Source organism: Triturus cristatus, chromosome 7 (genome assembly GCF_964204655.1).
Source record: "Triturus cristatus chromosome 7, aTriCri1.1, whole genome shotgun sequence".
NCBI classification, from domain to species: domain Eukaryota; kingdom Metazoa; phylum Chordata; class Amphibia; order Caudata; family Salamandridae; genus Triturus; species Triturus cristatus.
The window spans coordinates 1021898301-1021924935 of NC_140590.1; the positions used below are offsets into that span (position 1 = coordinate 1021898301).

Genomic DNA, 26635 nt, shown 5'->3' on the forward strand with positions numbered 1-26635 from the left:
TGTAATCCCATTTTAAAAGATGGCCCAAACAGAAAACATTTTGGACGATGTACTTGACGTCTGACTTGAAGATAATTGCTACAAGACAGCCAGTATCATAGGTGAAGAGCTCAGCCCTACCAGAGGCTACCTCTCTTCGACAGAGATCTAAACCATGCCTTGGATGTTGCTTTTATAGACTGAGGGATCATTGAATCCTGCAGTAGATTCTCAAATCCCAGGACACTTTATTCACTCTGTAGCCTACTACTCAGATGGGGCGAAAGGTCACAGATTTTGGGCTGTCCACAGGCAGACCGGATTGACTGGGCTGGTGATTGGCAGGAAGGGGGTGGTGATGCTTTCTTTGATTTGATAGATAATAGATTAAGCGTCTTCACAGGATCAGAGCGGTGTTATCCTCAAGAATCGATGAGGTAATGTGCCCCTAACAGAATTAAAACCATTAGAAAGTAGACAGTATTGAATAAGTCCTGAGACTAAAGAAGACTCCAGATCAGGGAAAGCTAGAAACCATGGAGGTTTATTAAATAGACTTTAAAAGCGCAGTACAGAAGGCAAAAATAACAGTGATATGGATGGTAAATCAATATAGGCAATTATCATAAGGCTTAATCAAAAGCGGTAAAGAGTCTGACATGAAGTCGAATCCCAGAGCAAAAATAGTCTGTCTCTTACTTGGGAATTAGAATAACAAACATCTGGTCTCTAAATCTGGGCAAACCAAACTTTGCTCGCCTCTCAGGAGGAGCCCTTGTATGACCAAATACACAGTGAAGTTGTCACCATAAGGTAATTAAATTGACAAATTAGAATACCAAAAATAATGCATGCACAAAGTGTATCTTAATACAACCCCCTTGTTTTTTAACCTAATATCGGGTATCTCAATACAAATCTAGTAACAAAACCGTGACAGTCTTCTCTGATGAATAGGCTTACAGTGGCTGAAGCGTAAGGTCCTTGAATTTGTTGCAGAGAAAGGAAAGCTTCCACGGGAAGTCTTCAAGAACAGCCTGTCAATATAGAAGTGCACATTTTGCAGGGTGTGATGAGCAGACAATAAAAACTCACATCGTTGCTGAGTTAGAATTAAAGTTAAACTTTAGTACTAGTTTGAACCTAGTTTAGAAACGCAGGAAAATACAGTACTACAAAGTACAGTGATTAGTGCTTTTAAAAATAATAATTTAGAATCCGGGGTAACATCTGGGCAATACACATGACCGCCACAATCCTGGGTGGCAACACTCCTGTCTCGCACTGTGGATGATCTCCTGGGAAGCAATGGCCTGAGCCATTGGTGGCCTGTAATGCCCAGGATAAGAGGCAAATATGAGTTTGGGGGAGTACCTATCAAAAGTCATAAGACCACAAACCTTACTTAGGTTATTTCAAGGCATTTATGATACAAAGCCAACAGCGGCATATGCCCTCTCCACCATCCACTGCTGGCTTTGCTGCTTGATAAACCCCTTGACTTTCCACCACACCCCCTTCCCCACTTAAGTCCTCATCTAGTGGGGAGATGGTTGCCCATTTTTTCCATTAATAAGTTGATCACAACAAATTGCTAGGTCCTTCATCTACGGCCTACGTTTACTGCCCCTTTCTCAGGACCAATCGTCTTTCACTAGGACATGTTTTCTGGAGCACCCCTAAGTTTTGGAGGCAGCAGCTCTTGCCGCGTTGACCAAAGGCGCCATTTAGGTGGTGCCTTTAGAAGATGGTGTACACTATTCTATTCCCTCCACTTTGTTTTTTAAGAAGGATGGAAGTCTAAACATTGCTCTTTGCCTTCTATACTTGTTCATTCAACAGGACAGGTGCAGGGTGTAGTCCCTGAGCGTATTACTGCTGTCCTTAAATGCAGGCATCCACTGAATGTTGTCCATGGATCTTCTGATTGCCTATTTCCATCTTCCAATTCTTCCCACCCACGGAGACGTTAGCAGAGGTTCATGGTGGTATCCCTGTACTCATTTCACAAATCTACCATTTGGGCTGAATACTGCTCCAGTATCTTTCAGAAACTTGTTGGCAGTGTCACTGTGATGGTCAACAGCCCATGTACGTGTGTACTTGGACTCCAGGCCAAAGACAGTGGAGTCTCTGTCACTGGTGGTGTATCACCTTCAGGGGACAATGACTGTCCTTCACAACGTTCGCATTACCACCAACTCCCAAAAGTGTCAACTCTTCTTTCTTTGCAGAGAATAGCACATTTTTCCCTTGTGGTATTGCATATATTTTGGAGATGATTCCAAGATTTCAGACTCTTACTATGTCTCGCGGGTCTTCCATCTGCTTGGCATAATGTTTCCTGTAGGTGCCAGATTGCAGATGAGTCTTTCTGTGGTGTCTGCGGAGATAGTGGCATAGCCAATAGGTCTCGCCTTTGGGACCTTATAAGTGCTTAGCCATGCAACAGTTGATGTTGTTGCACCAAGGATATTGTGCTGCATATCTAAATACTTCTAAGGTCCCAAAAGCGAGACCTATTGGCTATGCCAATGCTTGCTAACCCCTTTTAACCAACCCTCTTTATTTAAATCACCTATTGAAAATTGAGTTCTCAGGGGGCTTGTACATATGTTTCCACCTGCTACTTTCATCATGCCTCAGTGAGACCTTAATTTGGTTCTCACCTTCCTGATGTGTTCCATTCGAACTTTTGCACAACTATCCCTCCCCTCCCCCCAGCTGCTTACCATCAAAACTGCCTTTTTAGTGGTAATCCATCTGCCAGGAGGGGATGTAAATTACAGGCTGTCAGCCAAGCTTACCTGACCATCTTTCCTAAAAAGTTGGTGCTTCGCACTAGGGCCTTTTTTTTAACCGAAAGTGGTTACACCATTCCGCACTGGGCAATCTGCCCACTTTCGATGCTCCTCTGCATCTCTAAAGAGTAGTAGCAACTCCACCATCTGAACCCAAAAAGAGCGTTGTCGTTCTACCTTGCCTGCACTAAAGAGTTCCAGGTGGACTACCAACTCTTCGTGGATTTACATTGGATCAAAGAAAGCTTGTGTGGTGCAGAAGGGGACTATCTCGCGTTGAGTCATTCTCTGCGTCTAAAATTGCTATACTCTGGCCAAGAAACAGCCTACTGAAGGCTTATGAGCTTATTCCACCAGCGCTCAGGCCGCAACCACAGCATTGCAATGTGGTGTTCCAGTCCTTGACATTTGTCAGGCAGCAATGTGGGCATCACTGCACATGTTCACTAAGCACTACTGCCTAGACAGTCCAGTCCGCAGGGATGGCCTTTTTTGTTCACTCTATCCTGCAGGACTTCCTAGTCTAACCTTGGCCATAGTCCCTCCTCCGGGGATGGTATTGCTGGCGATCTATTCTATGGTATGGAATCTGAGGCTAGCCGTCTCCCTCAGATGGACAAGTTAGATACCTTTTGGTAGTGCCTTATCTGGTAGAGACCATCTAGCCACAGTTCCATACATCCTCCCAGTACTGTGGACAGGTATTTAGGGTCAAGGCTTATCCTTTCAGGGCCCTAGCTGTTCTATGCACACTACTGTCAGTGCATTTCATGACTGCACTCCTGATGTGAAAAGTTGTGAAATGAAACTGATGTCAGCGTGCCGAGGTGGCACCTACATAGATGACGCAGACGACGTCACATGGAACCGACAGACTCCCTCCCTCCCCCCCCCCCCTCCCCCCACCAGCGTGCGATTGGTATTGCTCGATCAAAAGTTTCTGGATCCAGCCTGATGCCTGGGGTATTCTAAGGTAAGGAATCCGCACCTAGTTTGTCTTGGTAAATAACTTGTCCTGTAGGGTGTTGGATCAATAATTACCTTGCTTAATATATACCATTTATGCAGAACCCGGAGTGTGTGTGCTTTGTCCTCAGATGTGTGGTCGAAGACTGCGTGAGGACTTGTAGTGCTGCCAAAGTAGAATTTTGATTTCTCGGTGCTTCATATGCTCTCAAGTATGCAATGTTTAAGCCTGTTTGCAGCGTGGTAATATGCATGCAGACAAATTCCTACACTAACGGATGCATCACTTTGCCATTAGTAAGAATGTATCATGCCACTGCTGCAGAACCTCTGCCCATTGAAGGAGTTGTGATTCTCTGTCTAGAAGAAGGCTGGAAAACACACTGCAGCTCGCTCAAGTTTGCATGAGAAGACGCCTGCAGGCTGATTTTGATCAGAGGGACTAAACTTCAAATGATGCTCTTTTTGATTGGGTGCTGGACCAGTGTCCATCCCTAAATCAGAACAAATAGTAGACTTCTCCCCAAGCCAGTGCTTTGAATTATGAGTGTTAATTAGCTCCCTGTGGTGTGTAACATATGTTTAGACAAGGACGTTCCCAGTACTGCCTTGCAGAACCAGCTTGGCAGCACTCCAGTCTTTGAATAACGGAACTTTGCCAGACTTACTACAGTCTTGGGCCAGTCCTAAGCTTTCTGACCAGCCTTTAATGAATTGTCTGTTTCCTAACACAAAGGACTGCCCAGAGTGGACGCCCTTTTGGGAATTTTGGCGATGATGTAGAGAAATTTAAGATCAAGAAAAACAAAGCTGTATAGCTGTATCCACTAGGTTTTTGACAGCAAAGAAACACATGTAGAATGTGCTTCAATACCTTACAAATGCACTTAACATAACATACTAAGAATAACTGTACCATGACGCTGCTCACACAGGATGCAAATTTTTGTAAATCATCTGCTTCCCTTACACTCCTATTGCGTTGCAACACTCGAACGTTTTTGGGGTGCTGAAATTTCATAGGAAGACCATAGGCTATTGCGGTCTATGTACCTGATACAGTAATGGAATAGTGAATATTGTCCATAGGCACGATTCGCAAATACCTCTCAGGATCATAATGACCCATACAGTTCAGTGTGCCACAGCCCCACTTTTGTGTCAAAGTTCTTTCGAGACACTTCTCCGTAGCATGTAAGCATAGAATTTAAAATTTTCCTGAAGTGGATCACTTTAGCTAGGTAAACGCATTCTTTTGAAAAATACCTGTGATTGGATGGTGGCTTTTATTGTGTGGATAATTGTTGTATTGCGCTTGGTAACGACCTTCACATCTGCGCCCATGAAGAGAATACTCCAGCCGGGGTAATTGCTTTTGCCATCCATAGCGACTAGGTTCTGTATGGGGGCCATAAATTTCCCTTATCTTCTTGGCAAGGAGGGGTACCATATGATAGTTCTGCGTACAATTGATTGCTTGCCGTTTGCAGAATAAAGTGGGGAGCCTGCCATAAGCCTGAACCTGATATGGTGGTCCTGCATGTGGTCTGAGTAAGCCACATACCTGACCTGATGTTTTCTGGTGCCAGTAGAAGAAAAGCTAAAACTGGGGTGAGGAGACACTATTGGACAGTGTTTGTTTTGTTTAAATTGTTCCGTGCATTTGTGACCTGAGCTGTGCTCACCAATTTTGTTGCATTCGACTTTTAATTGGGATTGGAGTTCCTGAAGTGCTGTTACCACTTTACTTTGATTTGGGCTACAGATGTGTTTTATTTGTTGGATCAAGTGGAGCGGCCTTTCACAGAAGCCGGATCTACCTCTATAAAGAGACTAGGATATGCTTGGGGATTTTTTTCCCTCTGTTTCAAGACGGGTTTGAGCTTGTGCAACCGCAGCATAGCGTCAAAGGTCTCTGCTGAATGTGATCGTCCGCCGTTTGAAGAAGGAGTTTAAAAAAGTGTGAGGAGTGGTTATCATCTACTTGTTGGACTTTGCTCACGTTCATTATTAGTATAGTTTAAACAATACCTTACCAGTCCCACATTCCTCCGGCCTGCTTGGTAGCGTTATTTTTTAATAAAGTCTATAAGTTAAGTCTCTGACTTGGATGTTAGAAGATATTTGGCTCAAATGTTTTCCAATAAAGTTTTTAAAAAAATCAAAAATCTTATGGTCTCTGTGAACTGAGAAATGGATAATAGATAACAAACATTTCTGAAATTCCTCCTTTTGTAACTAATATGGATCAAGATTTGCCTCGTCAAAACCCACTTGTCCGATTTCCTTCGTCGTTCCACCTATTGGCAGGAAGCAGACCCTGCCTTATTTGAGACCACTTTTTGGGCAGTGCCATCTTATTTTGCTGCCTCCAGTCCCTCTACTGGGCATTCTGTTTACACTGTATGCATTGCTTGACACCAGTTGTGTCGGATTCAACTGAGCTGCAAACCCATACACTGCCTACGATTAGTCTTTGGGAGATCACCTTCCTTTGTGTTCCTTCTCATTCTGAGCCATAATTTGGTTGAAACCACAAATAAACTACCTGCATTGCATATCAGTTAAAGACTGGGACTGGAGGTGACCCTTTGCTCCAGGTAAGAAGAAATGTTTTCACATCAGATGTCTCATTCAGTAATGATACAAGGTATTGCCTTCCTTTTTTGGATCCGTCACTGCCTGTACCAGAGGAGTTTCTATCTCTGGGGGTACACCCTTATGAGTACCCCTCTTGGTGAAAGCATCTGTTCACCCCCAATAAGGTTTAGAAAATATCTTGGAGGGCTTCTTCTGCTTTACTACCAAACAGTATAGCGGTGCATTCTGTTTTGGAAATGTATGCCAAAGCTAGGTTACCCCTCAGAGTATACCCCACTGGTCCACATCCTGTGGCTAGAGGTTAGGCCAGCCTCCCTCCAGGGTCCCACAACAAAAACATTGATGATGCTGCCTGGATCTAATATGGATGCACCAATATTAAATACTTGAACTCTAATATAACACTCAAAAAGGATCACAAAGTGATAGATGGCAAAACATCCGCTTCAAAAAATAAATGTGAAGAGTGTTACTAGAGCTTCCTCTGTCCATATTTCGCTTCACATGGAGGAAGCAAGAAATAGTCTAAGGAGTAGAATATATCGGTTTCTGGGGCATCCCCCAAGATTTCAGCATATTTTGGTTTTCTACAGTGGGTGTCCACTTGAGCACAATTAATATCTCCGGTCAAATTAGTTACCAGCATTTAAATAATTCACAGTAAATTATCTTGGAGCCAGCTACTGGTATGACCAAGGATGAATCCCAAGGTCCTTGGGGTTCTACCTCCGATTTTAGTTTGCGTCCTCCAGAAAGTTTGAAAATTTTCAAGGATCTGAAGTTTTCTTGAGCAATGTTCAGATACCTAAATCAGGAATTCTACATGTTTACCAAAACCTTCTAGAAAAGGTGCTTGATTCTTTGCCTGCAGCACCTTCTTGCTTATATATGCTGATGGGAACTCAGTGGCTGGTCCTTCAGACGGGGTCTATATAATGGCAAAGAAAATGATTGCTGGGCTCTGTAGTCTATATTGACTGAGGCTCGTTCCTTGGACTTCTTGGTGTCAGTAAAATTTAAACTCTGCTCCCGTTTTCCAATCTAGCCTATTCCAAATCCATTAGACAATAAGACTGTGCATGGGCTGGGACAAAGTGCTGAGGGGATGCTACCAACCTACTACATCCATCTCAAGACCAGATTATGCAAGCTGTTACGTAAATCAAAGGAGTATGCAGTTCCTGAATAGAAAAGAAAAGAGGTCCGGGATCACCTTAAGCACCAGAGTGGGGGATCTGATTGCTCAGGAACAAGAGCCCTCACTCACCCAAATGGGTGTCATGCTTCATCATTGGGCAGCGTCTCGTTGGTCCGGTGCTGGTCCAACGGGCCCCTCTAGGGGACTCTTTTCTTTTTTTTTGCCGATGTGGAGAGTAAGGTGCCGTGTTCAGGGTAAAATCGTGAGTAGAATGGTGTTATGTGAAATTTAAAAACTACTAAGGGATAACCTAGTATTTTAATGTGTAGGTGCCCTTGTTATCATAAAAAATAATGAATTGCTAGAAATTGATGCAATGGTACAAACAAGCTAAAAAAATTGATGTTTAAAAGAAGGTCGACATGTTTCTTGTCTGTTTACTGTCAAAACTGATCATGGCAATTCATTAGGACCGTGATGCCAATCTACTCGTTATTGGGTTGCCAAAAACTACAGGATATTTGAATTGTACCCAATGGCAATCATATAAGTATATAGTATATCTTTGAAATTAAAAATCGACCATATTATGCGAAGTACTAGACTCCAACAATGCGTGGCAGAGAAAACACTCACTGGCATTGAACAGCTGTTTTTTGAGGAGCGCTATTTGCAAACAACCTACCACAAACTCTGCCACCACGGTTCGTTTGCAAATTGCACTCCTCGAAACCGTTGTTAAACGCCAGATACAAATGCCTTAGGAACAGGTAAAGTTCTTGCTCCTCTGCCATCTGTAGCCATGTAAAAAGAAGCAAAGCCCTATAGATCATGACGACAAAAATAACATGATGCCCCTTTCCCTGTTCCACAGGTGTCCAGGGTAAATGCAGCCGTATTTTGTAGTGGAAGAATTCAGGATAACTACTGTCTATCTAAATTAGTTTATTCTACATAGCTTTATCGTGCTTTGATAACCTAACAATCTGGCATGGTCTCAACCCTCCCAAACTCCATGTTGTGCACCCTTGTCATTTATAAATCAATGCAGTTTGGCGCTATGTACTTGGCATTCAAAAGTAGGACTGCCTCGCTCTTAAATCGTTTTTGCCTAGAGTAAGACTGTTTACCAGTCTTGGTTCCACTTGGCGGTAAAAAAAAAATATTCAGAGGAAGGTCTTGTACTATACTGGTGAGGAAACTTTCCTTCGACCGTTTTTTTTTTCATGCTGCCAAATTCTTCAGTCTTCAAAAGATCCGGCAATGTGCAGATGTTACTGAAAGATGTGCAGATGTTACATTTTGGCTTTCATCTATTTGATTCGAGGAGCCACTACTCCTGACAGACAACCTCCTGGTGCAGCTTCTGAAGTTATAACAGTTATTGTCTATTTAAATGAGGCATTCTACACCACCGCCATCACTTGACAAAGATACCTAGGCGAAAAATTAAGGATGTTGGGGAGAATGGATGTGAGCTGAAGATCCTCGCCTCTGTCGCTCCATTATTCTTAGACCTAATCTCACCATTCACCCTTCCGCTATGCCTTCTCTAAACTAACAGACTAATCCCATCTTGGTAGAGAAAAAGAGCGAATTAGACGGAGTGGGAACTCATTTTACAGTGTGCTGGCCGGGAAAAGGTGCTCTGCTGTTCTCAGTTTCAGCTGTCGTTGATGTTTGCAGTGGGGGTGTCTGAGATGAAAAGTAAAATACACTGTGAATGGAAATGTGAAGAACCTGTCTTGAGACCAGGAGCAGCCCCCAATCCTGCACTTCACTCTTCATATTTCCTCAGAAAGGAAAAGGGAGTCTAGCCAGACTTTCTTGCGCAGCCAGCTGAATAGTGACATATTTTATGATGTACTATGCAACCTGAGAAATTGTCCTTGGGTACGTGCTAGCCAGAGAGACCAAGTGTGCTCAGTACATCCCCTACATTATATAGACCAGTCCTCATCAAACTCCTCGACTTCGCTCACTTGGGTGTAAGCTGTTCCCCTTTGGTCAATCTAAAGAGTTGTGCACAGATTTGGTTTCCAGGCTCTATTCATCGATGTTTACTGTCCTTCTTTGTCGTCACCCACCAAAACTGGAAATTATTTGTACAGTGGAACATGCTTACATAATGGTCGACCAACTCCCGAAAGTTTCAGACATTTGTGCTATCTCAACACATGCTGTGGCTCCTCTGTCTCTTTCTGAAAAACACTGTGCCTTGACTAACCCTGTAATACTGATTCCACATTTTACAAAGCCTTTCTGCCCACCACAGCCCGGACCAAACCGCAGAACAGTCCTCTTTGCTAGCATATGCTTCTGTTTGTTGCCTTAGTTTATGCTTCTTATCAAAATTGTTCAGTGCTGTGATTTTTCTAGAGTTCTGGGTCATTCTGTTAAGATCTAAAAAAAAATAAAATATATACAGTCTAAAGTGCTTATATTCTAGCAGTAGGTGCCACAGAACATCTACAGAGAGACTTTGACCTTACATACTTTGTTTTTGAATGATTTTATTCACTTCAATTCTATAGGTGCCTGGTAATTTTCACGTGTCCACGCACAGTGCTACAGCCCAGCCGCAGAATCCAGACATGACGCATGTGATCCACAAGCTGCAGTTTGGAGATAAATTAAAGGTGAGATGTTACCCTTTTTGTTTGAGTGAAGTGGGCGGGCTGGTTCCCACTGAGAAGTGATGAGTACTGTCCTGTTTAAACCATGGCCACTCTGCAAAGAACAGCTTGTATAGTAGCCATGCTGAGGAGTCCATTCGAAGTACAATAGCCACCATGAGTCGAAGGTCCACTCGACGTACAGCATCTGTCTGACAAGCCCCTTCCTTGTTAAAGCGCCGAACTCTGCAGCAGTGATTAATGGCTGAAGAACTTGTAGCAGGGTTTCTTTCTTCCCGAACAGTAAAGAACAATAAATGGCGATGAAGCAGGAAGGTCCCAACTCCGGTAGTAGCACTCCCTTGTATGCGAAGGTGGAATCCATAGTGGTCACTTTGATCCTCTCTGCAAAGAGGCAGCATGACTGTGACTGTGTCTATCCAGGGTATGCAGATGGGTTCTGCAGTCTAGTGGTTAGTATGGCCTCTGCGTGCTTCAGGCTCCTGGACTGCTGTGGGTGATGAGAAGGAAGACCATAGCACCATAACAGCATGTTGCAGGTATGATCAGGAACAAATCAGTGCTATGGTAGATGGCGTGTATGTATTACCGGGGCAAGGGACAGAAAAGTTGCAAAAAGCAGTGGGTGGAACATATAAAATGAAGGGGATTGCAGTAATATGAGATTTTTTTTCCATATCTGTATGAATTAAAGATGTTTGTATTCAAACTTCACTTTCTCCGTTCCCTAAATCTTCACAAAAGAGGAAATAACTTCAAAACGTTGGTGGAGTTCCAATTTTAAAAAATCTTTTTTTGAACGAAAGAACTGTGCAAAAGTCTATTTCTGTAGCCAAGTAGGTAATGATTGTAAAAGGCATGGCTCTGTTTTTTAATTGTGTGTGACATTGAATTGTAAAAAAAAACACGACTTTTTTTTTTTTTCAAATTCAATGATTATACTCTATCAAAAAAATCGGGAAACGTTCAATTAACCATGCCAAATTTCTTCAACGTAATAAATTATGTACATTTTAAAGCGTTAATGTAGTAATGCTAGTTTTTTATTAAAATTCTTTCCTTTTGTAGAAATAATTGCCAACAATCCGATTTTTAGTAATATTTTGGGAAAATCTTCAAAATAAAATCAGCAAATTTTCCACTTAGTAAAGCTCAAACTTTGATAAATCTGCGTCCTCTTGAAACTGGCATGCATTCAGTTACACCGAATTTCGCTTAAAATGTCTGTTTAATAAAATCGGTTGCTTTGAAATATTGTAAAAGTTGCAAGCCTATTGCTATAAGCATCATATAAATTTTAAGCCATCTCAGTTTTCCTGCCCCTATCCATCATTTGCTTTCTAACCATGTCCTCTTAACACGTGTCTCCAGCAACAAAGTTTCCTTCCGTGCTCTATACATGTCGGACCTGTTTAGGTCAGCAAGATTTTTTTTTTTTTTTGTGTATCAATTCTGTATTTAATTTTACAAAATGAAAAAACAATTAATGGACATATAAAAAAGTGCCAGTGATGCAATATAAAACCTAAACAGACAATCAAGGAACATATAGACAACATAGGAAAAAGCATTACAAGTATCACAGTAATGTACAAAAATGAAAAGTTGATACATCAAAATATAAGTGTATTGTTACAAGACTGAGAAAACAAAAAAAAAATGTATGTAAACATTATATAAAAGCAGGTTTAAAGCCTTCAACAATAAAGAACACACACTGGGAAAGCAAAGTCAGCGTAAGCCTAAGAAAAGGCCCCTTATATAATTAAAATGATCCCAAAAGCACTTATTTATAATGCAGTGATTTTTAAATATGGGAAAATCAGTCCACAGTAACATTCGTTAGAGAAATAGATCTTGCATCAAATTTGAACGTAATGGTTTTTCCTCAGAGGGGAGTATAATTTGTGTACATTCATTGTTTCAATTCTTGTGAGACTAATTCCTGAGCCTATGCGATGTGTGGGCCTCTTAAGTGTGGTATTAATACTGTCGTTTTTATTGTCTCTAAGTTCCTAAGTATACCACAAAACATGTTTACATTTTTTTCAACACTTCATCATATTAAATGGTTCAGTTCACCTTGTGTATTTTTCCATAAAATAAACAACTATTCAATGCGGTTTTACAAAATACAGTTTGATTCCTCAGGGCTCCCTTTCCGTTCTTTTACCCAGTATTATTTCAAATGTACGCTTGTATTCTTTGCCTGAAATCTGTTCTAAATATTAGTGTCATGATATGCCCCAAACCTGACAGGTTACATCCATACTGGCTAATCAGTAAAGTTCACCCCCTGTGATCCCATCAACATTATTTAAAAAATCCGACGTATCTTTTATGTATGAATGTAGCATTTTCGCTAATGATGCTATGACTGTTAATACATTTGGAGACTCCAATTGGTAAGTGATTAGACTCCAGCTATAATCAGCCTACCTAGAACTTGGTCTTTTTATGTATTTTTGGAAAGAAGTAAATCACTGGTAATCTCGGATATTTAATGTTCACACATTTGAATTTTTCTCTTGTAACATACCATTCTCTTTCAGTAATAAATATCAGGGCAGGATTTGGCCAAATTCTACACAGTTTCGTGTTTTGGTTTATAATTTAACTGTAGCTCTCTGTTGCCTCAGTGGGTTCTTGATGTTAATTGTTACAGTTCATAACTGCTATATTTCTTCCTTGTCTGCATTCTTGGTGATAATTTTGTTTATCACTTAAGTCACCTAGTGTCTGTCTTTCCTTATTATTGTTGATTTAGATTTCAGGCCACTAACGCAAATTTCAGATACATCCGTACTGAGAAATACAGCTTCTATTGTATCAAATATGTCCTCTTCCCACAGGTTCATGGTTTCGTTGGTTTGCATTGTGATGTTTCATCATTAGGTAACTTTGCACAGAGGAGACGCCGTTATGTGTTACCTATCTGTTTGACCTGCTCCGTGGGCTGGTTAACCTAGCTACGGATGGACAGCCGCTAGGTTTGGTGGGTTTCTGCTATATTGACCAAGGATTTCCACATACTGAGTTTTTTGCTGCAGTGGGGTTCGAGGGGGACCGGAAGAGCGAGGTATTGCTAGGACTCTTTGTGCCAACAATATTACGCACACCGCTGTTGATCTGTTGGACTATGCCTTTCCACCTGTTCGATGATGGGGAATGACAGGGTTGTATCGCTTTCTATCCATACCTGGAATGTAAATGGGATGGGTGACAAAATCAAGAGTGGAGTTGTTCAGCAGTACTTGAAACGCCAGTCTCCGGATGTGGTGTTGCTACAAGAGACACATCTAGTGGGGAATAAAAGTAAAGCCCTCACAAGGTGGGGATATAAACTTTTAGTACACGCAGACTACACTACAGGCTCACGAGAAACCGGTATTTTGGTTAAGAAAAACTTGGCCCTTGTTGCACACCAGACATGGGCCGACCCCGGGGGATGGTTTGCTGTTTTGGAGGCTCAGTGGGAGGGAAGAGCGCTTAACATAATTTCACTTTACTTGCCACCGGCACTAGGTAAAGAAGCCTTAGCGGACCTTGGCAAGATACTAACTGGCCTTCCTGTAGGCACGCTGATTATGGCAAGGGACTATAACCTAACCATTGACAATACAATTGATAGGTACCCACAACGACCGGGGGCTAAGCCACCCACAACGACCGGGGGCTAAGCCAAACGGGCTAATGGCAGAATTTACAATGGCTATGGGCCTCATGGATATAGGACGCGCAGTACACCTAAGCACGCCATAATTTACCTACTTTTCTAATGCACATAGGCGCTCATCCCGCATTGATTACTTCCTGACTCATGCGGCCACAATAGGTGGTTTCAAACACCCCCGGGTTCTGCCGAGGGGGATCTCAGATCACTCCCCGGTATGGATCGTATAAACACACTGGGAGCAACTGCCTCGCACAACGATTGTGCTAGACCCGTGGTTGCTGAAAATACCGGATATCAAAGAGGAGCTGTGCACACACACCAGGAACTACTTTGAAGATAATTTAGGGTCGGTTGATTCGGCGCTTACTATTTGGGAAGCATTTAAGGTGGTATTGAAGGGGCGGGCTCTGTCACTAAAAACTGGCTATATACAGAATAAACGTTGAGTACTACTCCAGCTGGAGGATGAGCTTAAGCAATTGGAATCGGTAAGTGCCAGCAGACCAACAGACGACACACAGCACCGTCTCATACTCAAAGAAGAAGAGTACAAACTAAAAGCGAGGGAACATATGATGGCCAAACATCTTAATATGCAACATAGGCTATACGAATTGGGAGACGGGGCCAAGAAGACACTGGCGTGGTTAGAGAAAAGGGACCAAGGGGATAGATGGGTGCAACGGCTAGAACTGCCTGATGGTGCAACGGTCACACATCCCAAAGATATAGCGGAGGCGTTCGCAAAGCATTTCGAGAAAATCTATTCTCCCTCTACCACCTACACTGCAGAGGATTCCTGCCAATTCCTCTCTGACAGTGACTTGCCCACACTCTCCGAATCGGAAAGAGATACCCTTGATAGCGACCTCTCTGATGAGGAAATTCAGAAAGCCATTACTCCAATCCGATCGGGCAAGGCGATGGGGCCCAACGGCACCCCTATTGAGTTCCTGAAGGTGACGGCCTCTCAGGTAACCCCACATCTGGACCATGTACAACGAGAGCTATGAGACCGGACGACTCCCACAAGATCAACGTCTAGCTACCATAGTAGTTATCCGCAAACCTGGGAAACCCGGGGATAACGGCGGGTCATATAGACCATCTCCTTCATTAATGTAGAGGGTAAGGTATTGGCAAAAGTACTTGCTACTAGGTTGGTTGCAGTTATCTCCTCCTTAGTTCACCCGGACCAGTCGGGCTTTATGCCCAGTAGGAACACGACACTTAATAGCTGTCATCTCCATAACGTATTGGCACATAGTCTATTTGGAGGAAGATGCAGTGGTCCTCTCACTGGGTGCCTCTATGGCATTTGACTCTATAGCATGGCCATACTTATTTGAGGTACTTTGCGAGGTTCGGGTTTGGTCCGAGGTTTTGAAGGTTGGTACAGCTGCTCTATATAGATATACAGGGTCAAATACGAGTTAACATCTACACGTCCCGTGCTTTTACGCTGAGAAGGGGTACCCTACAGGGTTGGCCACTGTCGCCACTGATATTTTCCCTCATGCTAGAGACACTTGCAGCATGGATACGGCGGGATGCAATGGTGCGGGGATTGAAATGGACACTGGACCAGGACGATAGAATATCATTATATGCAGACGATATATTGCTTTATCTTGCCTCCCCCTATAAGTCCATCCGTGCTGTCCTGAACATCTTCACAAACTTTGGGAAGTATTCCGGCTACGCCATCAACTGGAACAAATCTGTACTGTTTATGCTTCGTGGGCAGGTTCGCTAGAGGTGGCTAGGGAGGGTTTTCGATATTTGGGGATATAGGTCACAGCAGATCCGGCGCTGTTCCATAGCCATAATCTGGCCCCTCCACTGGCCCGGTTGCGAGCCGATGTGAGGCACTGGAGGTCTCTGCCGCTAGTCCTGGTGGGCCGGCCCGCCCTCTTTAAGATGCTTGCTCTCCCACGGTTTCTATATATTCTCCAGAATTGTCCGATCCGTGTTCCAGATACATATTTTGCGGCGGTGGAGAGTGAGGTTCGTACCTTGTTGTGGGATGGCGGGGCCCCTCGTGTATCACTGAAAAAGCTAACCAAGGGCTGGTACGATGGTTGCATAGCCCTTCCAGACCTAAAATTATACTACTGGGCCTCGCAGCTGGTGATGGTGAATCATTGGATGTACCACCCTCCAAATGATCCGGCATATGTGCTGGACAGTTACCAAACTGGACGAGCCGGGTACCTGGGCGCACTCTATTCCAAAGTAAAAAAACAAAGGCTTATTGGGCCCACGTCTCACAAGATATACATCTGGCGCCAGGCGAACTCCTGGTTGGGTTGGGCAAACACCTTCACAAAGGGAACACCTTTGTGGCAGACCCAGAGAGTAGGTACCCCATGTCACCAACCGGGGTTTGACAAGTGGGACCTGATTGGAATCTCAAAGGTTGGAGATTTGATCAAAAAAAGGTTCCATTCTTCGCTTTGGGGAACTGAAAGAGACCTATCACATGGCACAAGGAGAATTGTTTCGCTACTTGCAGATTAGAAACGCCCTTCTGACTGCTTTCACTGACTTCAAAGACATACCAGAGTCGTTGCCACTCGAGGACTGGTTATTAGATGGCCCGATACACTCGAAGGCCATTTCCCTAACCTATAAGAAGTTGTGTAATAACCTACCCGACACTTTTGAGCCACTCCGAGAGAAGTGGCAAAGCGACATTGGACCCATTGAGGAAGAGGTCTGGAGGGAGGCCCTGATGTCTCCTAGAGAGGTGGCTATTACCCGTCGCTTCCGGTTGATTCAACTCCGGATCGTACACCGGTCCTACATGACCGGGGGTCGTCCTGGCTAAGATAGGTGCTAGAAAGGATTTGCTCTGTCTTAGGGGGTGTCAACAGGTGGCCACTTTTTACCACATGATATGGGACTGCCCTGCTGTGAAACCGATATGGGAGGGAGCCACGACTAAACTTCAAACCGCACTGGGGAAAAAGTTAGTTCTTACGCCTCAGATGGGCTTACTTAATATATGGGTAGCTACAGACCTCACGGAGATTGAGCAACAGACGGCAACACTAGGCTTTACCTTAGTTAAACGTGAAATAGCGCATCACTGGGGGACTGCAGACGCACAATCTGTACGGGTATGGGTACAGGAGCTTGATAGATGTATGGTAGCAGAAAAGGAAGTGTTCATAATTCGTGGTTGCCCCAAGAAGTGTGATAAGAAATGGAAGGCATGGAATGTATATCGAGGAAATATATGTAGATCACCGGTGGTGGAATTGGCAATGAGAACAAATGAACTCAGAGAAGTGTTGAAATGGTAACTGCAATTCAATATCCCTTACCTATGTATAATGTGGTCGACAAATATGCTAACAAAGATGATACTCTGTGTGTGATTACTGTAAAATTTCAATAAAATGTTATCACAAAAAAAAAGTGGCCTCTTCTAAGCTCCACAGTATGCAAGTCCTTTAGTTCATGGGCGCTTCTATGTGAAGGTTTAGACTTTTATGTATGCAATTTGGTTTTTAAGGAATTGATTACATAGAATGTTTCATTTCAATTGTTGTAGGAATCTAAACCGATCAGCCTCTAGGTTTGGTATGTCCACATTTTTTCATATTTCAAAATACATGTCTTTATTCAAGGCCAGCTGTGTAAGGGGTCTGTCTGAAATATTGTGTACCAGATTGTTCAATTTCCTGGAGTTTCCTTCGGGTTTCATAGTGGAACCTGCTACTTTATTTTCTTTCTGAACTCTTGGCTCCTCTTTCCTCTTTGTATTTTTATTGACCTCCTTCCTTGAATGTTTGTCCTTTGTCAATCTTTTGTCTCCAGGCAATCTGATTCTCTTCAATTTGTCTAAGACAAAGTTGATTTTTTAAAACTTTTTAAGAAGTATGCAACAGGACCTCCCAAATCAATACTTCTACTGCAGATGTCCAAGTCGAAACCACTACTTCTAAATTGTTTGGTATAATATGATTTAGATTCTGGGACAAATAGCCTAATATTGTAACCATGCTTTTAGAAAAACAAAAGTAGATCATGTAATATATTGATCCAACAATAATTAGAAGTGTGAAAAATGCAGGTAAAACGTTATTTATAAATTCACAAACTGATCAAAGAAAAGGTTGGAAATTGTCATTAACCCATTTGCCTATAGCTGGTTTAAAAATGAACATTTAAAATATCTAAAAACAACAATATTAAAAGCTATTTTAGACTATTAATTGCCCAACTGTTTACTAAGCAATTTGAACAGAGTGGACTGGGAAATTGAGCATCAAAATTAAGGTCCCGTTAAAGAATGGGACTGCAAGACTGAAATGAAGTTAGTTACCCTGGTAAGTGCATGCCAGTTCTCTGTGGTAGGATTAGGTTTAAATTATCCTAGCACCACTTAAGTACATTTTTGGAAATCTTCTGAATGCATTTCACTTAGTTTCAGCTCCTGGATACGAAACAGGGGCCATACTTGAAGATTTAGATCATTCCAATATTGTCAGTACTAACAGGACAACACACTTTGCTTTAAGAGGCTTCCAGGTTTGTGGGACTTGTCGTCTAGAGTTTGCTATTCCAGCTCTGTTAAGAACACTTTTAGTCCTGCAAGGACATAGAGAAGAAAAACCTCACTTGTTAGAATTGGAGGGAACTATTTTCCTTCTTCAAATATTGCACAAGTGAGGGAGTTCCCAACATGGAGGTAAATGGAAAAGAAGAGGATTGTAGTGAACTTTTGCATTTTAGTGAAAATTTGTAAACCTGAAGCTTTCAAATCACAACCTTGCCTCAAACCCCCAAATGTAATGTTCCTGCAGTTCAACATACTAAGATTCAGACAGTTGTTTCAGGCCAGTCTGTTATAAAATAGTTTCTTCAGTTTCCAGAATGGCAAAGAGTTATTTTTTAGCAAAGCCTCTTGTTTCCTTCTTCCATTTCAGAGTTTTCTCACATGAAAGCAGAGCAGCAGATCAAAACCAAAACTAAGTAGCTCTGAGTAATTAACCCAACTCCTGTGAATGATGGCTAACTCCCTAAGTTTCCTGATCAGTGTAACACAACAAAGTCCTACCAAATCCTCCAAATGTGTATCCGTTTGCTAAACCTAAAATGGTGTAACATGCATGTGTTGCATGTATGCTGAATGTTTACACTGCAAAATGAAATAATCTCTCTGGAACTGTGGTTAAGTAACTCTGGATTAATCTGCTGCAGTCTCACTGATGGGATGGGTTAACTACTGTTCGAGGCATGTGGGCTGCTGAATTCATATCTGTGCATAGATCGCCGCCTAGTGTTGGGTCCGGATGTTTGCACGTTGTTGTCCTGGAAGAGTCTTCGAAGTATCCTGGGATAGGTGACTCCTCCCCTGGACTACAGTGCGCATGGGCATCCTCTCCATCCTCAGATTGTTTTTTTCCGCCATTGGGTTCGGATGTGCTTATCTTGACTCAAGTTAGGAAAAACTTTTTTCAGGCCAAAAGGCCTTTAGTTCGCGTCAGTACTGTTCCCGATCGGTATCGATAGTTATTTGTTAGTTTACTAACTTCAAGACCAACTCTTTTCGCATCATATCCTGACCATCGACCCGACTTCGACGATGGAATCGAGGACACCATTCAAGCGGTGTCCTGTATGCAATGCGAAATATCCCCATGTCGACGTCCACCCGGTGTGCAACAAATGCCTTTCACCGGATCACGACGAGTCCACATGTATGGCCTGTGCCCGATTCCGATCCAAAAAGACTCTCCGGAATCGACGAGCAGCGAGACTTGAAGCGCAGCAAGCGGCACCGGCCCCGACCAACATCTTCAGCGCCGAGGACGAAGATGTGGAAGACGTGGAGAACCTACCCTCCAGCCCCGCTTCCGAACACAACTCCGGATCGGAAGACATCGAAGAACGACTCTTTCACAGAGACGAAGCCGACACCGAGGTAGGAGACTACAATGAGGCCTTAGGGGCCGAAGAGAGTAGCTCCGGTGACGAGCAAGGCCTACCCGTACAGACGGAGGATATCCCAGTGCGTCGGTCTATGGCTCCGGTCGAGGGATCGCCTTCGGGCCTTACCCAAGACCTATCCCGCAGTTCTTCGGCCCCGCCCTCTGGCCCGGCCTCGGACATTCAGCGGCAGCCATTACTACCCAAAACGACTGGTTTCCCTTCATCGAAACCGAAAGCCGTATCGGTTCCACAGAAACCGAAACTGAAAGTAACACTGGTTGGATCGAGGCGCACCACACCTTCGACGCCAGCCAAACCCGTCGGCACCGACCGCACCAAACGGGACTTCGGTGCCGAGCTCGCAGCAGCAGACGTCGGCGCCGACACACGGAAAAAGGCCATCGGTGCCGCCAAACCGCCTCGGCTCCCGGCACCGAAACAATCGGCTCCAGCCACAGTGGTCAAAATAGCTGCTGCGTCTCGCACTACTTCGAAAGCAGCACCAAAGGCACAATCATCGACGCCGTCGACAGCTACTACCTCTCCTCGACTCGATGACCCCGTGGCGCCGCAAAAGTCCACGCCTGCCTCTACAGAACCGGTCGGCGCCAAAGAACAGTCTGCGTTCCAGGTGCGGCAAGTTGCAGCGTCCTTACAACGCATCAAAGAAAAGGCAGCCCTACAGGACCCTTCAGGCTCCGAGCCGAAAAAAGCTCAAAAAGCTTCTCCGGCACCGGCCATTATCACTTTTGGCCTGCCGCCATCCACGGCACCCAAACTGTTCGAAATCAGAACACGTGTCACCCACACTAGGATCACGCCTGCCGAACGCTCTCCTACGGAGACGTCACCATCCCACATCATCGATGCCGACACCGGCAGAATGATGCTCCACAAGCGAAGGATAACTTCCGAGCCAGCTTTGGACTCCTACCGGATCCCTCTAAAGAAAAAGCTGCCAGTGGATTCGGAACCAGTTCTTTACGAACCTCTCCATACCTCTTACCAAGATCCACAGTCCTTCTCTCCGACACACTCCGAAACCGACGTTTTGGAGGACTACATGGGTGACCACGTCCCCTACCCCGGAGAGATGGACCCTGACGGCCAACAGGACCCTGATCAGGCTTGGGATGACCCTGCAGACCCGGGTGCACATATGGATACACAGGACACGCAGCTATATGGCGCGAAAACATCTCCCACAGAGGACACTGCCGCATTCCACGCCCTTATTGAACGTGCTGCGGCCAATCATGGTGTGCAACTCCACTCCGACACAATCGAGGACGATTTTCTAATGGATACTTTCGCATCCTCAGAACGAAATATCAAAACTCTACCCATGTTGAAAGGTGTCCTCAAACCAGCAAAGGACATTTTCAAAGAACCCACCAGGGCACGAGTAATAAACCCCAGGATCGACAAGAAATATAGGTCGGCGCCTGGGGACCCTACCTACATTAGAGGCCAGTTGCCTCTGGATTCCCTCGTAGTCGCCAATGCTCGCAAACGGGCGCACTCACAGACAACTGGGGATGCTCCTCCCCCGGACAAGGAGTCCAAGGTGCTAGAGACCTCCGGCAAAAGGATTGCAGCCCAGGCAGCTAACATATGGCGTATTGCCAATACTCAGGCGCTCCTAGCTCGCTACGATCGCGCACACTATGACACATTAGAAACATTACTCCAACATCTCCCTGACCAATACAAAGAGGGAGCAGAGATCCTCATCAGGGAGGGACAACTCCTCACTAACGCATCCATTAAGTGTGCACTGGATGCCGCAGACACAGCTGCCAGAGCAATAAACACTAGCGTCATGTTACGACGACACGCCTGGTTGCGAATCTCCGGATTCAAACCGGAGGTTCAGAATAACATCCTCAATCAGCCGGTCAACCCCGACTACTTATTCGGACCAGAGGTTGACACCACCCTAGAAAAAATAAAAAAGGACACAGACACTGCAAAGTCCATGGGGGCTCTCCAAACGCAGACCTTTCGGAGTGGCTCCTTTCGTCGCCCCGGAAATAGAGGCGCAGGTAGAGGACAGGGGTCACAGCAAACCTACAACAAGGGCAACACCCAAAGTACCTACGATAAAAACACCCGGGGTGGATATCGTGGTTCAAGCACAAAGGGTAGAGGACGCGGATACGGCAATACCAGATCCTCTCCCAAGAACAAGCAATGACGCCCTCTCCCTTCCTCCCGACCACATAACACCTGTCGGGGGAAGGCTACAAAGGTTCCTGTCCATGTGGAACTCCACCACGGACAGGTGGGTCAAAGATATTCTCAAACACGGTTACTGCCTAGAATTAACCTCAACTCCACCCACAATACCGCCAAGACACCGTCCTATGTCCTCAGAGCACTTAGCGCTATTACAGCAGGAAGTGCTAAGTATGCTGCAAAAAGGCGCAATAGAGGTCGTACCCGTCCACGAGCACGGTACGGGGGTGTACTCCCTGTACTTTTTAATACCAAAGAAGGACGGGTCACTCAGACCCATACTAGACCTGAGACCCCTCAACCGCTACATTCTCTCAGAGCATTTCCACAAGCTCACCCTACAACAAGTCCTCCCATTGCTCAAACAGGAAGACTTCCTAGCCACGCTAGACCTCAAAGATGCGTATTTCCACATACCCATTCACCCATCACACAGAAAATATCTCAGTTTCACTCTTCAGGGGCAGCACTACCAATTCAAGGTTCTTCCCTTCGGCGTGACAACAGCGCCCAGGGTCTTCACAAAGTGCCCGGCTACAGTGGCTGCACATTTACGTAGGCAACACATTCATGTCTACCCTTACCTGGACGACTGGCTTGTTCAGGCAAAGTCAGCCCAGCAATGCGCCAGCCACATGTCCCGCACCATTCACCTCCTTCACAGCCTGGGGTTCTCACTAAATTACCCAAAATCACATCTCCAACCCGCACATGTACAACAGTACCTGGGTGCGACCATAGACACTCTGGCAGCCACAGCTCAGCCAAATTTAGTGAGGATCAACAGCATGCAAATGCTGATTTCCAAGTTCAAACCCCAACACTCCCTTCCCACGCGAGTGTTCATGCAGTTGATAGGCATGATGGCCTCCTGCATCTTCATAGTCCCACACGCAAGACTACATATGCGCCCGCTTCAGGAGTGCTTAGCACGTCAATGGACTCAGGCTCACGGGCAACTAAAAGACCTAGTGTTGGTGAGCGGTCGGGCATACAACTCTCTGCATTGGTGGAATCCACAAAACCTTTGCAAGGGCCGACCGTTCCAAGAGCCTGTTCCACAAATAATACTGACAGCGGACGCGTCTCTCCAGGGATGGGGAGCTCATGTACTCAATTACACAGTGCAGGGTCTATGGACAACACAACAAAAGAAGATGCACATCAACCTTCTAGAACTGATGGCAATCTTCCTAGCCATGAAGGCATTCAAAGTACACTTGTGCAACAAAGTCGTGTTGATCCGGACGGACAACATGACTGCCATGTACTACATACAGAAGCAGGGAGGAACACACTCTCCACAGTTGTCTCATCTGGCTCAGAGCATGTGGAAGTGGGCCATTCAGAGGAACATGTTCCTCATAGCGGAACACCTCCCTGGCAAAGACAACCAGATGGCGGATCTGCTCAGCAGACACAGCCACCAGATGCACGAGTGGGAGTTACACCCATCAGTACTCCAACCGTACTTCCAGCAGTGGGGTCACCCAGAGATAGACCTATTCGCCACAAGCGACAACGCAAAATGCCAAAGCTTTGCCACCAGGTTCCCACATCCGCAGTCGCAGGGCAATGCGATATGGATGAACTGGTCCGGCAGATTTGCGTACGCTTTTCCCCCAGCACCATTGATACCGCTGGTGGCTCGCAAACTCAGACAACACTCACTAACACTCGTCCTGGTTGCTCCAACGTGGGCACGCCAGCCATGGTACACCACCTTTCTCGAACTTTCTGTGGTGCCCCATCAAAGACTGCGGATCAAACCCGCGCATTTGACGCAGAACCATGGAGAGATTCAGCACCCAGATCCGCAACAGCTGAACCTGGCAATCTGGCTCCTGAAGTCCTAGAGTTTGGCTACCTAAACCTGCCACCTGACTGTATGGACATCATTAAGGAGGCCAGGAGACCCACTACCAGGGCTTGCTATGCAGTCAAATGGAAAAGGTTCGTCATTTATTGCAATAATACTGACATTAACCCGCTAGACGCATCCATCCAAAACATAATTTGTTACCTCCTACACCTGTACCGATGCAATCTGGCATACACCTCAATACGTGTCCATTGGACCGCAATATCAGCCTATCTCAAACAGGCAGCACCTCTCTTTATTCAAAGTGCCTGCCATCAAAGCCTTCTTGGAGGGACTTAAACGAGTAATTCCCCCAAGACACCCACCAGCACCGGTGTGGAACCTAAACTGGGTCCTCACACGCCTGATGGGTCCACCCTTTGAACCTCCACTCATGCGAGATTCAATTCCTCACCTGGAAAGTAGCTTTCCTAGTAGCAATCACTTCTTTGAGGAGAGTTAGTGAACTCCAGGCACTAACCGTTCAAGAGCCATTTATACAGGTTCACGCCAACAGGGTCGTACTACGTACCAACCCCAAATTCATGCCCAAGGTGATATCGCAGTTCCACTTAAATCAAACTATTGAACTGCCTGTTTTCTTTCAAAACCCACAAACTGTCGCAGAAAGAGCACTCCATACACTAGATGTAAAGAGAGCCCTCATGTACTAGATCGACGGGACTAAAGTCTTTAGGAAGACTAAACCACTTTTCGTTGCCTTTGCCCCACACCACAAAGGTAACGCCATCTCCAAAGCAGGTATAGCCAGATGGATCGTTAAATGTATTCAAATTTGCTATCAAAAGGCTAAACGCACATTAACGATTCCCCCACGAGCCCACTCAACACGTAAGTTAGGGGCCTCCATGGCTTTCCTTGGAAACATTCCTTTGCATGATATATGTAGAGCAGCCACCTGGTCCACTACACACACATTTACCAAACACTATTGTGTAGATGTGCAATCAAAACAGCAGGCAGCTGTAGGACAGGCTGTTCTCAAAACTCTTTTTCAGACCGCTGCAGCTGGCACTGGTAGCCGCCGCTAATAGAGGGTACTGCTATATATTCTATGCACAGATATGAATTCAGCAGCCCACATGCCTCAAACTCAATATGCTACTTACCAGTATGTATCTGTTCTTGGCATGTAGGGCTGCTGACATTCATATCGCCCTCCCTCCTCCCCGGCGCCTGTAGCAGCTGCAGCTCTCAGAATTATTGTAAGCATGGTCATCACTTTCTGTATCTACTCCATCACTGCCACAATGGCGAAAAACAATCTAAGGATGGAGAGGATGCCCATGCGCACTGTAGTCCAGGGGAGGAGTCACCTATCCCAGGATACTTCGAAGACTCTTCCAGGACAACAACGTGCAAACATCCGGACCCAACACTAGGCGGCGATCTATGCACAGATATGAATGTCAGCAGCCCTACATACCAAGAACAGATGCATACTGGTAAGTAGCATATTCAATACTCAGTCTTTAGGCTAGAGATTTTGCTTCAATATGAAGGCAATGACAAATATTACAATATCAACGCAAACTGCTATTCAACATTTGGTAGCCCTGAGGAGAAAAAAGTCTGTTGGAAAAACTAGGTTATGAATTCTGTGACATCACTACTGTAACACTAGACCAACTGCACTGTTTAAGTTGGAACTGTTTTCCTTCCATTTTAAAACGATTTTTGCTGTTTATTTCTGTTGCATTATTAGGTTTTCGGTCTCCCAGTAGAGATATTCACTTTTTTTAAATTTGCTTGAAGATGTTGTCCAGATAATTTGCCCGCTTCAGGTTATCTTTGATTTTAGTTTACTGAGGCGGCCGCTCTCGTACCAGTATTATTAAATGCTTTGTACACTTTTTAATATTGTCTTGTATGAAAATACATTTAATATTGAAGGGTACACAATTTGCTCTGAACACCTTGGAATTGCTTTTTCCTTGCTCAGCTTTGGCCTTCGGGGATATCAAATCACAGCACTGCATAGGGCTTTTCCTTCATCTTTTTCTCAGAGAAACATGAAAATTAATGCCATCCAGTCGCAGTTTGATTTCTGTTGTATAGCCTATCTGAGAAGAGAATAGCAAAGCTACGTTTTTTACAAACCCGTGTGAGAATTGTTCACTGAAAGAGAATTGACAGTGTGTCTAATCCCTTTGGTCAGGTTCACATGGACAATTTTACTACTTCTAAAGGTGTATATATGATAAACTGCATCTGTTAATCTCTAACCCAATTTTATAAGCAGAAAATGAGTTGAATATGCTCTGAAATTGACTAGTAAAGTCTTTGCAATCCATCTTTCAACTGAAAAATATGAAGGCAGAGCCTTCAAATGTCAGTTAGCCACTGTGAAATTCCATCCCCATAAATATTTGCAGGGCATTGCTACACATTAAGTTTAGAAGGAAATCTAAAAATGTACCACTTAACCATCCAAAACCATCCTTCGAGGAACTGAACTCCGGCTTAAACTGCAGTTGCTATTTGCATTCTCTTTAGCGCTAAAAGACTTTTTCCAGGGTGTGTCACACTTTAAAAATAACCATTTAAGTTAGTGCCCGTTGTGGAGATTTGTCACCATGGGCAATATGCTACAGCACGACCTGTGTTAAAGTTCAAATCCGTTAAAGGCAGGGCTTATACAAATTGCAATTTCCAGGAGTTTCCTGAACTTCATTTGATTGGGGTGAGAGTGCCCCAGACTATCAGTTGTGGCATTTCCAAGGATCTGCCACTGTGCAACTCTTGAAGAATTGCTGATCCGGTTGGCAGATTGTT

The 26635-nt window shown here is 44.5% G+C and overlaps 1 protein-coding gene across 2 annotated transcripts in view; it reads left to right on the forward strand.

The window, feature by feature from the left end:
* Positions 1-26635, forward strand: part of ERGIC1 (endoplasmic reticulum-golgi intermediate compartment 1) — a 335849-nt gene that overhangs the window by 239240 nt on the left and 69974 nt on the right. For both annotated transcript variants that reach the window (XM_085618080.1, XM_085618079.1), the window contains exon 6: positions 10020-10124. In XM_085618080.1, coding sequence (XP_085474206.1) covers positions 10020-10124 — 105 coding nt within the window. The remainder of the gene's footprint in view (positions 1-10019; positions 10125-26635) is intronic.